Raw genomic sequence first — 17,417 nt, 5'->3', positions numbered from 1 at the left:
AGCGAGTGCACAAAGTGGGGCGGGAGTCTCCATACGGGTCTAGTAATGTATTCAGAGTTAGTTTCCAAAAGGAAAGGTGCTGGAACACACATCTGCCTGGAAGCCTTGTCTTTGGAATCTTATCATGTGTGTGTCCTGAGGCAGGCTGGTCGTTGCTGAAAAACGCACTCTGCACATGTCTGGAAGGAAGGAAGGAAGTCCTCCTGTTTGCGGTCGCTCTCCGTTTCCCACGGCTTAGAACTGGGGAGTGGCGCGGGCGGGGTGGGGGGAGAGATTGAAGGTCCAAACGCTGACGTTCCTCCGTCCCGCCGCGTTGTTCTTCAAGCTTGACCTCCGGGCGCCAATAATATCTGAGGGGAGGGCTGTGCGGGAGTCTCGTCCTTCATCTCCATGTGGAGAACAGACGAGCCCGCGCCAGACTCAGGATAGGAATAAGCCGCCTCGTTGGAGGGAAGTAGGAGGGCCAGCGGGTGGGCGACTCTGATCCCTCGGAAGAGGGCAGCCCCAGAGCCTCGAAGTGGGGGGGACGTGGGTCTGGGAGAGGCGCAGCAGCCACAGGCCAAAGCCAGCAGAGCTCCCTCTACACGCACAGCCGCCGCCGCCCCGCCGGCCTGGGGTGCTCACGGCACCACAGCGAGGGCTCCCGCCGCTCCATGGCCCCCCTGCTGCTGGCGCTGCTGCTGGCTGCTGCCTCTCTGGGTTGCTGCTGCTGCGCGGCAGCCCCGTCGGGGAGCCGCTTCTCCGAGGCGCGGGTGGCGCGCTGGGCAGCGGCGGCCCTGCGGCAGGTGGCGGTGGCGCCGTGTCCTGAGCGCGGCGGGCTCTTGCCATGGCCACAGTGCCAGCGCCTGGCACGGCTCTCTCAAGGCCCGGGCCCCGCCGTCTATGTCTCCGAGCCCGCCCGGCCAGGCCACAAGGTGCGAGCGCTCCTGCCCGACGGCTGGGGAGACAGGCCGAGCGCGCCCCTGGTGCCCAGCCGCAACCAGAGCGGCGGCGGCGGTGGCGGTGGCCCGCAGCGCCCGGCCGTCGCGCCCTCGGCACACGACGCCGTCCTAGTGCTGGACCCCAGTCCCGGCGCCAACTTCGGCCACCCGCTTCTCCTCTTCTATGTCGACTTCAACGTCAGCCCGCGCCGATGCCGGAGCCGCGACCGTCTCTACTTGGGTGAGTGAATGCCGCCACCCCTCTCTGCGCACCACTTGCACGAGTCGTGCCTACTCCAGACTAGACGCCCGAGGAGGGAGGACATCATCCTCTCCACGGCCCCAGAAGGACATGTTGGCTCGGCTCCTGGACCTCCCCCAGTCTCCTGGTGCCCTTCCATCTGGTCTCACCTAGCCTGGGTCAGGCACCTTCCCTTCGCGACAGCAGCAGGGCACCGATTAGACCCCAGACCTGCTGTGTTCATTCACTTAGAAGACCATGTTGTGGAGCGACTGTGGAGAGTCGTCCGGCCTTTCTAGATCCAGTTTCCCTGCTGAGGCATCCTCTGGACTTTCTATTCCCCAAGGCATCATTACTGGCTGGTTTATGCACCACCTAGTTTTTTTTACCTTCATCCCTCTCCTGGTAGTCTTGCTTATTTATATACAGGATCTCCTTCCCAGCTAGTTTTGTATTCTGTTGGAGAACATTGCTTTGGGCTGAGTGGTGTTGTCTCTGATATTTTAAGGTACTTGAGACAGCAGGATATTGGGGTGGGGTGGACCCCAATGCCCAAGAAAGCTCCCTTGCAGTGTCTATATGGGCTAGTTCTACTAACCAGAGGGAATAATAGCAATATTTGGGGCCAGGAAAGGATTTATCCCCAGATATTATTTGGTGCTAGTGATCTTGAGGGGTGGGTGTTTGGTGTATGCCCCCCCCCCCACACATTTGATATGACCTGGCTCATTTGCTTGAGTGATTTCAAACATTTATCTGTTCTGCATCTGGCTTGGGGAAGCACTTGTTGTTTTTTTCTTGCCTTGGGCCACACTCTGGTCTAGATTATAGGAATTGAGAAGTGGGGTAGGGTCTTAGATGTGTGGAGGTATGTGCTTGCTCTGTAAGGGTTTTGGACTTATTAGCCTCTGGGTTCATTTTAATCCTATAAATCTATGAAGTATGGTTGCCCAACTACAGACAAGGACGTGCTACCCTGGTTTCTCAAGCATCCCTGATCACCTGCTCACTGTCTCTTCTTTATTTCCATTGCCCTCTAAACATCTGTTTTATTCTGGCTATGGTGATCGCAGTGTCCAGAGCTGTCCTTAGTTCATTGGTCCCTTGGTAGCTTCATGTGCATGGTGGCATCTTGAGCCCAATCTGTATAGCAGGTATTCATTCAGACTCTGAGGACTGATGGTACCTAGAAAAGGAGCTGCTCCTCAAAGGACTTCCCCTTTGGGGAAGGGGAGGAGAGCTGGTCTTGTGGTAGCAAGCATGAATTGTCCCCTTTGCTAAGCAGGTTCTGCCCTAGTTGCATTTGAATGGGAAACAACATGTGAGCACTGTAAGATATCCCCCTTAGGGGATGGGGCTGCTCTGGGAAGAGCACCTGCATGCAGAAGGTTCCAAGTTCCCTCCCTGGCAGCATCTCCAAGATAGGGCTGAGAGAGACCCCTGCCTGCCACCTTGAGAAGCTGCTGCCAGTCTGGGTAGACAATAATGAGCTAGATGGACCAATGGTCTGACTCGGTACATGGCAGCTTCCTATGTTCCCTATTTCTCCTGATCCTAGACCTGTCTGGGGAAAACTCCATCTCTGTAGCTTTTTGAGGTTCCAACCACTACAAAAGAAAAGGAAGGTGAAGTGAGGGTTTTGTAATCAGCAAAGCAGAGATAACCTCACAGGGAGGGAATGATGTGGAAACTGGCATGTGGATACTATGCAAAGAACCTTGGATGACTGACTCAGTTGGGTCAGATTGCTTTTAACACTCAGCATGATGTGTCTAGTATTTGAATTCAGAGTGTCTTTCAGGTCTTCATTTGAACAGGGTCAGCCTGTTTTGAAGAAAAGGGGTTTAGCCCTGGAATCCTTTGACATGAGATTAAATGGTGCATCTGAGCATGTGCAGAATCTTGTTCCTTCAGCATTGTAACTAGACCTACCTCCACCGCCATACACCTTGGATTAAGGGGACAATGTTTTCTGGCCACAGGGTGTGGGTTTTAGATAAGCTTAAGTCTTTTTAGAAATCAACACACAAGCATGGGTGTCCGGGTGTGTGTGTGTCTACATGGGGGCAGCTGTCCCCCCCCCCGGATTGAGTCAGTTCCCATTGAATTCAGTGGGGCATACCCCAAGGGAGGAGGGTATTGAATTGCTGGCTTTGCCCCTCTCCTGGAAAAAGTCCTGCAGACCTTCCTGGAGAAAAAGACTAAGTTTCCTGGAGAAAAAGACTAAGATATCACTGCAGGGACCCTTTCAGAAGAGGCATTCCCTACTGTGTGTGAGAGAAGGGAGAAAGTCTCTCCTTAAGTGGCACCTGCCATCCATAGTTTGTGTAGGTTCTTATATTTATAATATATTTTTTAAAAAATGTAAAAATCTGCCCCAATCAGGTGTTTTAATTAATTACTCTTACTAATAATCAATGCAACATTGCTGTTCTCCTGACTGGGGCCACAGCTTAGTGGCAGAGCATGTCCTTTGTATGCAGACGATCCCAGATTAAATCCCCAGCATCTCCAGGTAGGGCTAGGAAAGACTGCTGTCGGAAATCTTGGAGAGCTGCTGCCAGTCAGTACAGCTGACAATACTGCCCTATATGGACCAGTGGTCTGAAACACATAAACACAATAAACACATTGATTTTAAAGTATTGTAGTATAGTAAGAAGCTGTAGTAGTAACTCTGTGCTGCAAATTCCTGCTTAGTGCTGGTTTTCATTTGTAAATTTCTGTTATACACCTCTGTCGTTGGCCTCTGCTTCTGAGCATCTTAATTTGGTTATGTTTTTTGCCCAGAGAGGGCTAAAGAACAATGGGATAGAATGAATAATTGTATTGTGCTTGATCTTTTAATGCTTTGAGGTAAAGGGAGCAGTGGCAGCTTTGGAAGAGCTAACACCCAAACCAGAATGTTCTTTTTATTGTTGAGAAAACAGCATCAGGAGTCAGCAGAGTTTTCACACATCTAAGCTTTCCAGACTGCATCCTTTTTTGCAGAAAACCAGCTGTGGTGATTTTCTGAGAGTTGTATTTCAAACGTCCTCATTGTTCCCCTGTAGGCAGCTATGAATGCCTGACACCAGCCCAGAGGAGCCGCTGTGAGAACCAGCTGAAGCGCAGACCAGGACGTGGCAAGGGCAGGAGCCAGCGGTCAGCAGGACGTATTCGTCGTGAGGAGCCTCCCGTTGGTCTCTGTGAGATCCATTTTCTGCCCATGGTGGTGGTGGCACAAGACCCAAAACACCTGCAAAAATTGCACTGCATGGGTGGGTTGCTTGGCCTGGGGGATAATGATGGTGGGTGCGGGAGAGTGGAAAGCAGTCATCCTGCCCTCAATATTTGTGGCCTCTGTCAACATAAGCTACATCCCACAGCATCTTCCCACCAAACTGCCATCAAGAGGTGACTGCAGGAAGGAAAGGAGCAACAACAAAGCAGAAATGCTCCTGGCCTGAGAATGTGCTGGCCCTGGATACAAAGACCTGGCGGCCTGGGTACATTTTCTCCTGGAAGGAGAATGTGACTTAGTGCAGCTCCGCAAACTTTTGCACAAGTGCTAGCAGAATACTTCTTGAAGTGTAGCGCCATAGTGTAGCAGGGCTTGCTCTACTGAACAGGGAACAATGAATAAGGACAATACAGGCAGTAGCACAGAAACACCTGTGAGCCATACAAAAGTCTTGACAAAGATGTTGTACAAGATCGTACATCAGAGTTTGCACAAACGAAATAACTTCGGATATGGGGTCACTGTTCTTATACAGTGCTCTTCTGCTAAGTCAGAACCCTTTGTTTTATAGCTGCTTCCCTCATAAATACAAAACAACCTTATGTTTGTTTCAGTAAGCTTTATTCAGAAACAACTCCATTTTCTCCTTCTCCTCTCTCTCCCTTTTCTTTCTCACTCCACCCCACCCCCCCAGTCTCTACAGGATCCCAACTGGGGCAAACTTCTAATCAACAAAACATGACAGGACTGCTAGATAGAATACAACACCCTTCCATAAGGATAAATGGTTTTCCACTAGTGGAAAGGCAGCCTTGGAGCCATCCAACCCAATGAGTTTGAAAGTCTGACTAGGATAGGGAAAATAACAGGGTGAGGAATTGGTGCAGGTTATGGGTAAAGTTTCAGCTGGTGCTAGAGTGTTGGGATGATGGTAGCATTCTCATTGCCCTAAATCTGCAGTTGACCTGCTGCACTCCAGCCTACACGTTCTTTTTTGTTCTTTATTTCTGTTTCAAGAGCCCCTATATCTTCTCCTACTTCTTCCCTTGTACAGACCTCCGTGGATTCAGCCCATGCCCTCAGCCTCTGCCCCTTGCCAGCTCCAGTTCCACAGCTGCTTATTGTGAGCTCAACAAGAACACACGGAGGTGTCATCGCCAACAGCTCCCAATGTACAAGTCCTGCCGCCTGTATCAGACGTGTGATCATGCCGTGCTGATTGCAGGTGTGGCCTGTGGAATCGGCTAGGAGCTTGCGACTCCACCTGGGACTAGGGGGAAAGTGGTCAGGTGTCTCAGCCTTTTGCTCCGGGCAATGGTGCATTGGACGAAGGAGAACTTGATCTGAGGTTCAATCCAAGGATCTGTGGCTTTATTTTGCAGGACTTGAGCTTAAAGAGGGTTGTTTCTCCTTGAGGGTGGCAGGCTACTGCGGCTTGGTCACATCTTCCTACTTGCAGGAGATGCAAGTTTTTCCCCTCTGGATTTTTTTTTAAAGTTGCTGATAGTGCTTCTCTCCTAGGTGGCTGGCAGGAGCAGGTGACCTACCCACATCATGTCCATAACCTGGTGCTCTTCTACCAGATGCTTCGACGGAATGGCTTCCGTCAAGAGCACATCAAGGCCTTCTTTGCAAGTGAGGGGCAGGCATCAGGTACCCATGAAATAAGGCTGTCTGCTTCTAGGACTCAAAGCATTCTTAATATTTGTTGTTGTTGTTGTTGTTGTTGTTGGGTGCTTCAATAATTTTTGCATAACTCAAGGTATGATTCCTTTTCCCATCAATGGCCATTTCTGAAAGTGCAGGCTGTGGGGTAGCATGTTCTGAGATGAGCAAGAATGATGTTGCAGAGGGCTAGAGAGAAGAAACAGACCCATAGGGCAGAGGATCAGCAATTCCTTGTCTCTTCTTTTTTGAGCAGTGGCGATGGAAATGGGCGACGTGCACCCGGCCACGGAGAAGCTGGCAATTCGCTCCCACCTGGCCTTGGTCTGCCGGAGCCTGCACTGTGCTGACTCGCTGGTGCTCTACCTCAACAGCCCAGCAGCCAGTGATGGCACCATGCTACTTTGGGATGCCAACCATAACGGCATTGTGAGTGGGATTGTTGGCATGATGGGGTTATAAAACAAGGTGAGGCTGTCTGGTGTGGCAGAGGCACTGAGGCCATGGAGCTGCTGAAATGGGCTCCACCTGATCCTTATGGAGGACCGACTCCTCCAACACACTCTAGCCCAGCACCTTCTATGATCTACTCCCATAACCAGAGGTGCATCTATGTAATTTTGGAGCCTGGACCTAAAGGGCTTTTGAGCACACACACACTGTGTGTGTGTGTGTGTGTGTGTGTGTGTGTGTGTTTGTTTGTGTTTGTGTGGTGGGATAGTGCTTAACTTGCGGGGGGTGGGGGCACTCCTTTAGGTCCAGACTCATTCTTGTGAGTTCAGTTGCTGTTTGTGTCCTCAAAAACCCATGTTCAGGACACATGCCGTATTTTTTAACACGTGGGTTTTTGAGGACACAAACAGCAACTGAACTCACAAGAATGTAATAATATAAAACAGATATATGTATGCAAATATGCAGTAGCTGAAACATTTCAACATGCAACTTATTCTCATCCCACATATTCATTTCCCCACTCCACCCTCTGTCTCTAAAACACCCAAAGCAGATCACAATAGCACTTGGCTGCCCAGCACAATGCAGGCCAGCGATGCGGTGACCACACCACCCAGGACAGACTAAAGAAGATTTGGGGCCCACCAGGGGTGTGTGGAGGCCCTGGACTTTGACCCTGAAGTCCAGGGATAAGAGCACGCCTGCCCATCACCAAACATCACTGCTTTTGCCTGTAGTGAAAATGAACCTATTGGTTCATTTTTCAGTTCTTTTTTCTTTTTTTTAAATCCCCAAGCCAAGCTCATACCATTTCCCAAGCATGAGAGAGCAGCCCTGTTTAGCTCTTGCTGGGACAACCTTGATAGATCAAGGTTCTGTTCTGTCCTTTATACCCTTCTCGCTACTCCGGTCTGGAAGTTCACACATTTAGTCAAAATGTCCCAGCCTTGAGGCTGGGGCTGCTGCAGGCAGAGCATAGTGCAATGAATTTGGGCATGACATCACTGGAGAGGGAAATGAGGAAGATATCCTCTCCATTATGTGTGAGCTGAGAAGCATGCATAAGGTATGCAAGAGTGTATTTTTATTTGAACAGAACTGAAGTAAAAATGAGGCAAGTCAAACTTGACCTAGGGGATTCTGGGGAAGGGATTTTTCATGCTTTTGTGTTTTATGTCAGGGTTTTCTTCCCTGATGGGGTTCCATGCTTGCAATAAATAGGGCTGCTCAATAGCCATGGAAAGGCAGAAACCTAATGTGGTGCTAGTGCAGGGATCAAGCAGCAACCACTCTTCTAAGAGGTCCTTCTATAGCTGTATTTGGCCATCTGTAAGAGCTCTGACTATTCATTGACTGGAAATGGAAGCTGAAGTGAGCCACTCTGATTGATTGATTGACTGATTGATTGATTTCTATACCGCCCTTCTAAAAATGGCTCAGGGCGGTTTACACAGAGAAATAATAAATAAATAAGATGGATCCCTGTCCCCAAAGGGCTCACAATCTTAAAAGAAACCCCTATAAGATAGACACCAGCAATAATCACTGGGGGTACTTTTTCACACAACACATAATCAACTTGTGGAATTATCTGCCACAAGATATGGAGACAGCCAACAACCTGGATGGCTTTAAGAGGAGTTTGGATAACTTCATGGAGGAGAGGTCTATGTTCGGCTACTAGTCGGAGGGCTATAGGCCAGCCTCAAAGGCAGGATGCCTCTGAGTACCAGTTGCAGGAGAGTAACAGCAGGAGAGGGGGAATGCCCTCAACTCCTGCCTGTGGCTTCCAGCGGCATCTGGTGGGCCACTTTGTGAAACAGGATGCTGGACTAGATGGGCCTTGGGTCTGATCCAACAGGGCTATTCTTATGTTACTGTGCTGGGGGTGGATAGGGCCAGTTACCCTCCCCCTGCTAAATACAGAGAATCACCACATTAAAAAGGTGCCTCTTGCCAAGTTAGCAGCACTCTTGCACAGGGAGGGATGCAGAGGGGATGATCCCACCTGTCCCAGCTTGTCCTGGGCAGCCCAACTGGTGGAAGCAGAGATACTGACAGAATTGCAGGTGAAGGCTCCAGCCTTCTGCTCTGCTCTCATCTGTTCCCTTCAAAGGCTAGTCCAGCTCTTTCATGTGTGCCTGCAGGGTGAAAACAACTCCAATGTTTGCAGTGGGTGCTGGCCCTGGCTTGCTCTTTCCTACTTAATCCACTCCTTTTAACTCCCAGACAGAGGAATTCCCTTGATCTCTGAACTGTAGAGTCGTTGGGGGGCGGGGAGGGACTGTGACAAAGGGGCAGGTGCTGATGCTGCCCTTTCCCCCCATAGGCTGACCTTAAAGAGCGGTACCCCATCTCAGAGCTCTTAGCAGACTTGGAAAGCTGCAACGCCCGTAGGGTGCTCCTGTTCCTTGACCAGAGCTACTTGGGCCCATTGGCAAAGAAGCTGCGGGCATCACGACACCATCCTAATGTGGTGCTAGTGCGTGGCACCACCACCAATGGTGGGTCAGCTTTTGCAGAGTTCTGGGCAGGGTTACAGCCTGATCAGTGTCTGCTCCAGCATATCTTACCGGTAAGTGAGTAAAAGTCACACATGTCAGGGGCCACGGTTGTCAAAGTACCAAGACTTTATAGATGGTGAAATTGTAGAGCATGTGATCCCGGTGCCACTTGCTCATTCCAAACATAATACCAGAGGGCCCAAAATAGTGATTAGGAAGCCCTCTCCTAGCATTGCCTTTTGGCAGGTGGCTTTAGCAACAGGTGGGTCTCCAGTTCAAAGGAATGGCTTTTAGTGACTGAGAAAGCTTTATTAACAGGGTGGCAGGACACCCTGTGTTCTGTCCCCAGTTCTAGGGGTGGAGTGGGGAATGGGATCAGGCAGATTGGAGGGGAGGGGAGAGCCCAGACACTTGGGATTTGCTCTTGTCTCTTGGGGCAGAAATGCTTGGCCGATTAACTCAGCTAAAATTTGGCCCTTGGACAATGCGCATTGCAGCTTCCTATGTGGCTAAGCAATTTCTGATCATCCCAGCTTGCAGCCAGGTTATTTTTCAGCCCAGGAAGAGACAAATTCAGCGGCTGAGGCCAGCCACCACAAACATTACATTTATTTATTCATTTATTTATTACTTACTTACTTACACTTCTGCACCGCCCAAAACTCAAGTCTCTGGGCGGTCTACAACAAGCAAACAAAAAAATTAAAACATTAGTTAAGATAAATGACAACAAAAAAATTAAAACAGTTGTTAAAACAAAATAAATGGCATAGCAAAAGTTTAAACATTACAACAATCCAAACTTCTCAAAACAACATTCCAAAATGATGTTAAAACTGTTTAAAATATTTAATTAAAAGCCTGGGTGAATAGGTGCATCTTTAAAGACTTTTAAAATGTTTTCAGAGATGGGGAGGCTCTGATTTCAGCAAGGGAGCACGTTCCAAAGCTCTGGGGCAGCAACGGAGAAGGCCTGTCCCTGAGTAGCCACCAAACGAGCCGATGGCAACTGCAGACGGACCTCTCCTGATTATCTCAATGGATGATGGGGTTCATAATGAAGAAGACGTTCTCTTAAATACCCAGGGCCCAAGCTGTTAAGGGCATTATAGGTATAAACAGCACCTTGTATTTTGCCCAGAAACTTATCGGCAGCCAGTGTAGATCTTTCAGTATGGGAGTGATATGGTCTCTCTGAGATGACCCAGAGATCAATCTGGCTGCCGCATTCTGAACCAGCTGTAGTTTCCCGACTACACACAAGGACAGCTCCACACAGTGTGCATTGCAGTAATCTAGTCTGGAGGTTACCAGCATATGTACCACTGTTCTGAGGTCGTTTATCTCAAGAAATAGACACAGCTGGCGTATCAGCCGAAGCTGATAGAAGACACTTCTGGCCACTGCCTCAACCTGGGACACCAGGGAGAGGCTTGGATCCAGAAGCACCCCCAGACTGCATACCTGTTACTTCCAGGGAAGTGTGACCCCATCCAGAACAGGCAGATCAAACTCATTTCCTGAGTTTCAACCCCGCATAATGAGTACCTCCGTCTTATCTGGATTCAGTCTCAGTTTGTTATCCCTCATCCAGCCCATTACCACCTCCAGGCCGGCATTTAGGGAGGTTATGCCCCCTCCCAATGATGCTGACATGGAGAAATAGATTTGGATGTCATCAGCATGCTGAAAGCACCCTGCACCAAATCTCCTGATGATCTCTCCCAGTGGTTTCATGTAGATGTTAAACATCGGGGACAATACGGAGCCCTGAGGGACACCATACAAAAGTTCAGATTTTGAAGAACAACCATCTCCAAGGGACACCATCTGGAACCTGCCCAAGAGGTAGGAGCAGCACCTCCGCAAAGCAGTGCCTCCCACTCCCAACCCCCTCAGACGCTCCAGAAGGATACTATGGTCGATAGTATCGAAAGCCACCAAGAGGTCCAAAAGGACCAACAGAGTCACACTTCCTCTGTCAATTCCCAGTTGGAGATCATCCATCAGGCTGACCAAGGCAGTCTCGATCACATAGCCCGCACAAAAGCCAGTCTGAAATGGGTCTAGATAATCAGTTTCCTCCAAGATTGTCTGGAGCTGGGAGGCCACCATACTTTCAATTACCTTGCCCAGCCATGGAAGGTTGGAAACAGGCCTGTAGTTGCTCAGCTGAGGGATCCAAGGTAGGCTTCTTCAGAAGTGATCTAATAATTGCTTCCTTAAGAGAAGGAGGCATCCTGCCTTCCTTCAGAGAGGCGTTTATAATCTCTACCAGGCCATCTACAACAACCCTGCCCCCTGCCAGATAGTAGAAGCCAAGTTGAGCAAGGGTCAAGAGAACTGGTGGTAGGTTGCAGTGTTCCAATCAGCTTGTCCACATCCTTAGGAATCACAAAGTGGAACTAATCCAACATAACCACACAAGAGGAGGCTCTGGACACCTCCACATCAGACACTGAAGTAATTGTGGAGAAATAATCTAAGTCGGCCCAAATATGATATATTTTTCACACAAAGAATTCATTACACATGTCATAGTGGGTAATAGATGGTTCCAGATTTTGATTCAAGGGAAGAGGGGCACATATTAGCCCTCTCACAACCCTAAGCAGCTCCGCCAGACGTGAACTTGCGGATGCAATACGGGCAGAAAAGAATCACTTCTTTGCTACATGACTCGCCTGAGCATAAATCTTCAAATGCGTTCTATGTTGTAATTTGTCGGATTCGAGTCAAGTCTTTCTCCACTTGCGCTCCAGTCGTCTACCTCGCCGCTTCAGCCCCCGTAGTTCTTCCGTATACCCTATTGGATCCAATAACTTTCTCGGGTGGACCATCCTAATTGGTCCCTCACACCTGCAAAGGTGGGAAGTGACCGTAAGTCCAACCTTAACCAGATGGTGGTCCATCCATGACAATGGGTAAATCACAGGAGTCCCCACCCATGGAACACCACCCTGATCAGAGTGAAAGACCAAATCAAATGTGAGACCTGTAATGTGCGTTGGTCCTGATACTGCTTGGGATAGGCCTATAGTTATCATGGCCGCTATGAGCTCCTGACCTGCCCAGCACAAATTGGTCCCGAAATGAACATTGAAGACCCCCAGCACCACAAGCCTGGAGGACTCCAACACCAAGCCTGAGACCAAGTCTGTCAGCTCAGTTAGGGACTTTGTTGAGCAGTGGGGCAATCGGTACACCAATAGAAGTCCCAGTCTATCCCTGGTCCCCAAACTTAAGTACATACATTCAGTATGGTCTGACACCTCAACAGGGATCCTGGTAAGGGAGATATTGTTCTTATAGACCACAACCACTCCACTTCCCCGCCCACGGTCCCTCACCTGCTCCTCTACAAGAGTACCCTGGAGGGAGAAGCTGGGACCAGAAAGGGCCACCACCAGCCTCCCCCAACCAGGTCTCTGTGATACATACCTCTCTAGCCATTCACACTTGCTGAATGGCTACAGAGCAGACTTGGATAGTGTAGCAAACACACTGTTCAATTGTTTTGGTTGAGCTGCCGTGAAAATGAGAAAACAAAATGCAAAGTCTGGCGGAAATTTGTAGCACAATAGTATTTTTATGTGAATTATGGCTCATGTGAATTATGACTTGAGCTTCATTACCATCCTCCATCTCAGTTAGTTTTACTGCCTAACAGCAGGGTTTTTTTGTCACTAGGAAAAATATATCATTCAGAGTACTTTGAATTTATATTTGAATCCAGTCATTACTTGATATGTGCACAATTTTTAAAGCAGCTGGAGGCTACTTATGCTGCCTTGGTCTGTTTTGCCTTGCTGACGCAACATTACAAGGTGCTTTTACAGATTACTGAGATCATCAGCCGAAGTGCTTTGTGGCACTCTATCAATGCTTATATGATGATGATTCCAGCAGTCCAAAGTGCAGCTCTCTCTCCTTTCTTGCAGGTGGGCCCATGGTCTGCAGTCTTGGCTTCTGGTACCCCAGCCCAACTACTCAATGTCACATTAGCAGGAGCTCCCTGCCATTCTGTGCCACCCCTGGGGGAGGAGGAGCGTCAGCGGCGTTACCAAGGCTGCCAGAATCTGCCCACCATGTTGTGGTACCAGAGCAGGCACCAGCAGTTGCCACAGGAAGATGACTGAGCCTGATGGAGTGCTGCCCTGGGTATCTCCCTCAAGATCAGGGCCTTGTTCTGTACCCATGGGCCCTCCCTGCCCTCCAGAGGTTCCTGGCTTCAAGGGAAATGGGAGGGAGTTGACTGCCACAGCAGGGCTGGCATGGAGTTCTCTTTGAACATTGCTGGGATAGGTTGCAGCAACCCTAGTGAACTGCTGCACTGGACTCCCTCATGCCCTTTCCATCAGTCAGGGCCAAAGGAGAAGCCGGTTGTAGCGAGGCCTGGTCTTCCATCCTGCCAAGGATATGTACATGGAGACAGGGAAAATGCTAGAGTCACAGACCAGTGGGATTCCAGCACTGGGTGATGATAAAAATGTAGCTATGTGTGGGGCACTGGAATCGCAACTGATGTTAAAGTAAGTAGACCACAGGCACCACAGAGATACAGGAGGGACAAATGGTACAATACTTGCCTCAGTGTTCACTGTTCTGCTGCCCTGCATATGGCCATTCCACCCCCACCCCCAGGCTCAGGAGTTAGAAGTGCAGAGCTGCATATCACTCTCTTTTTTCCTTGTCTCTATGGATATAAACCCCAAAGCACCGTCTAGTGAGAGAGAAGTGGAGAGAAACACGCTGTAAAACAACCAACTCCTTTAATAAAAGCACCACTGCTGTTGGTTTCCCCTGTTGTTGCTGCTTATGCATCGTAGGACCTTGTAGTGGGGTAAAGGACATGAGCAAATCTGGCCTCCTGGTTCCAGCTCTGGGAAGAGGATGTGGCTTAGGTACAAAAAAGCAGGATCAAGAACCAGGCTGAACAAGGAGGCACAATCCTGATGGGATCTGTATGGTTCTTCTGGTCTAAAAGTGAACTAGGTTCCCATTCTTATTTTCCAATGCAAAGTATATAGAGCTTTTGCCATAAGAAATTCCAAGGCCTTGAACACCACTACTCTGCACCTGTGCAGCATTGTGGCCAATAGCAGGTCCATTTGTAACAAAATCTCAAGCTGGGAGTGATTTTAGGCATTTGCTATCTCTCTGGGGATGAGCTGGGAGCCAGGACTTGGGCATGCTATGGAAGGTGAGTGGGATTCAGGCGCTGGAGCATAGAGAAGCAGCAAGCCAGGAGTGCCGACTTCTAAGCTGAGATTGCCAGTCATTTCTCCTCTTTGCCGCTTCTGAGAAGTGCTCCTTGCTCATTCACAGATGCACATAGTCTTGGGGCAAGTCACTTACAGTAGTCCCAGCCTCCACCATCTGTAAAATGGATGCTAGTTACTTCCACCCCTCAGGCTTGCTTGCTTTCTCGCTCTCACAATAAGGAAAAACAACAGCCACGCTCTCCCTTCACAGGTCAGTTTAATAGCAGCTTACCCCAAATGCACAACTGAATTGTGCCTCCCACCTGTATATGCACAACTGAACCACAGGAATCCTCAGTGTAGTGCAATCCCTGGTAGATTGATGATGCCCAGGAGGGCTGTGTGGTTACAGCAGCTGCACTGTTCTAGGGCCTTGTGAACCCTGATTTGGAAGGCATGGAGGACCCTGTGCAAGCCGTCCCTTCAGTTTCCTGCTGCAATGTTGGAAGTTGCAAATACAGCCTTAATGAAACACTTCAATGGGAATCTGCTTATGCAAAAGCCATCTTTTGCTTAGTCCCTTTCTGCATTGCCCCTCCCCTCCCTCAACTCATCTCATCATGCAAGAAGCTCCCTGCTGGCCTGGGCAAACAAGTCAGTTAATAAGAGGACTTGGATTCAGGATCTTTTCTCCTTTTTCATTTGATGCTATCTGGGAGAAGCTCCTTCAGCCGCTTAACAAGTGTCAACCTTACTTCCAGCACCCCCCCAACCCCCAACAGTATATGGTTTGCCTTGTATACTGGAGAAAAGATTGACTAGGCAAGGCTGTTGAAAATACCTGGGATGTGGGAATAAAGCACTTCAGGTCCGCATGAGCAATCTTGTAGATGGCATGTGTGTGCTAGTCTCAAGTGGCAGGGCTCTTCCTACCAGCTGAAAGTGGCACACATGCTAGCCATCGGACTATTGGAAGTGAGCAGGTATGCTAGACAGGGAACATTTGCTCTTCTCCACCTCCAACTTCCTGCATCCCGGCCACAGTGCAGCTGACCACAGCCTGCCCCCAAGGATGGTGCTATGTAAATTAAAAAATGGAGGCAGCTTTTCAGGTGACAGGTGCCACAACTCCTTACCTATTTAGGCCAGTGTTTCCCAGGAAGCATTGCCCCTGCATCAAGAACAGCAACAACCACTGGAAAGTGCTTCTGAAAGTCAGCTCCATAGAGCCACCATAGAGCTAAGGTGCCCATCTTAACTTCCACGCCATATAAGCTGCAAATACTTTGTACTGTTTCATATATTATGCTGATTTAGAAATGAGGCTCCATGCACCCATCTCTTTATATACAACTAATAACCATTTCTTTATACACAAGTAGAACTCACCTTTACTCACATATACCTTATTTGTGAGCAGACCGACAACTTTACTTTTTTGGGGGGGGAAACATGCATTCTTGGTTGTGAGTAGGCGTCTTATTTATGAGTACAACATCCACTCTTACATGTAGACCCCACACTCAGAGGTAACATTGAGGAGCTATTCATGTGTAAAACTGTCTACTTGTGAATAGGGATACACCTTTACTCACTAGTAAAGCCCCAACTTCACTCACGAGTACACTGCACCATTACTAGTGAATAGACCTGCAATCTTTTCCAGGTGTAAACCTTGCATTCTTTCTCAAAAGTAGACCTCACAAGTGTCTACTCCTAAAGTTGAGAGGCTACTTACAAACAAGGATGTATTGCCTACTCCAAAGTAAGTCAGAGTCAACTCATGAGGAAGGAATTGTCTACTCATACATACACTGTGATGTCTATTTATAAGAAAGGGTGTGATGTCTGCCCACAAATAAGTTCAGGACTACTGGTAAGTCAGAATGGAAGGTCTACTCACAAGCAAGGATCCATGGTTCTCATAAGGGCATGGGTCTAGTCACAATTAAAGGTGATTTCTACTCATGTGTAAAGATTCTTAGTACATAGCATTTGGGTAAGGGACTTTGCTTTGTGGAGATGCAACAAACAGAAAACTGTCAGGTATACCTGATGTGGTTGGATGGGAGACATCTTAAATTTCTGGCTAGACATCTACTATATAGGTGGCATTTTGGGAAAGCACTGTAGCCTGTAAATATGCATCAGGAGACTATCTAGCACAGAGGCGTAACTATAGGGGGGGCGGGGGGGCACTGCCCCGGGCGCCATCTTTTCTGGTCACGTGGGGGGGGGGGCGCCACCATGACAATTTTTTTTTTTTGGTTAATTTTTTGTTAATACAAATGTTTCCTGCTCAGTGCAGCAGCGCTGCAGCAGTCAAGGGAGTGCGTCGGCGCCCCCTCCCCCACGAGCGGTCCCTTCCGCGCCGCCCGCAAACCCCCCCCCATTGCTTTGCTGTCACCTGGCGGCCAGTCAGTGGCCTGGCTTGGCGGCGGCTGGCGCTTGTGAGGAAAAGCCTAAGTATAATGTAGTATGTTGGGGGTGCAGGGGGGTGCCATTTCAGTGCTTGCCCCGGGTGCCGTTTTCGCTAGTTACGCCTCTGATCTAGCATGTAACTGGGGACACTGCACTTGTTGACTTTATGTCTGGATGCATTTCTACCCAACCCAATGTCCAGCTGAAAGACCAAGGCAAAGTGTGGGTGCATTGAGTCTCATTTCTAAAGCAGCGTAGTATACAAGATACTACAAAATCGTTACAGATTATATGGCACAACATTTAAGATGGGCAAATAGAAAGTATCTTCTCTCGTCTTAAAACAAAAGGTTTTTGGATGATTGAATTTGCAGACCTCTTGAAAAGGAAGCTCTGGGACTGTGGGAAAGGGAAATTTAGCAGTAGCGTTACCCATGCTGGCTAAGTGGAGCCTACATATTCATAGGCAGAGTATCCCTAATGTAGAAAGTTTGTGTTCAAAGGCAGTCTACCGGTCTTTGTGTGGCCCCTGCCATCTTGCCTTCACTACCTTCCTCCTAAGTCCATTTGCCACCTCAAGCCACCTTGTGTGCCCTGACAAGGCCCCTTGCCACTGCCCCAGTGGAGGGAGAAAATAAAAGTCCATAAAAGGAAAGGAAAGGAGGAAGGAATTGGAATGTTTGTTTAGCTCCGGAAGTGCCAGAATGTCTCAGGGCTCCCCTTATCAAGGAACTACATTCAGAACCAGGAAATCAGTTGTCAAGACTTGCCCTGTCCAACTCC

General features: G+C 49.0%; 1 protein-coding gene across 2 annotated transcripts; it reads left to right on the top strand.

The window, feature by feature from the left end:
• The first annotated feature begins 370 nt into the window (after positions 1-370).
• Positions 371-13,808, top strand: LOC128340955 (uncharacterized). Of its 2 annotated transcripts, XM_053286896.1 has the most exons (7): positions 375-1,161; positions 4,215-4,421; positions 5,439-5,609; positions 5,906-6,037; positions 6,306-6,478; positions 8,835-9,080; positions 12,951-13,808. In XM_053286896.1, the coding sequence occupies exons 1-7, from the start codon at positions 654-656 to the stop codon at positions 13,146-13,148; spliced, it is 1,635 nt and encodes a 544-aa protein (XP_053142871.1). In that variant the 5' UTR covers positions 375-653; the 3' UTR covers positions 13,149-13,808. The 2 variants fall into 2 exon arrangements, with proteins under 2 accessions (XP_053142872.1, XP_053142871.1); XM_053286897.1 differs by lacking the exon at positions 8,835-9,080 and having other exon boundaries at positions 371-1,161.
• Positions 13,809-17,417: the final 3,609 nt, after the last annotated feature.

Source organism: Hemicordylus capensis, chromosome 1 (genome assembly GCF_027244095.1).
Source record: "Hemicordylus capensis ecotype Gifberg chromosome 1, rHemCap1.1.pri, whole genome shotgun sequence".
Lineage (NCBI taxonomy): Eukaryota > Metazoa > Chordata > Lepidosauria > Squamata > Cordylidae > Hemicordylus > Hemicordylus capensis.
Note: the sequence above shows the minus strand (reverse complement) of the source record. Positions and strands in the feature narration are given on the sequence as shown.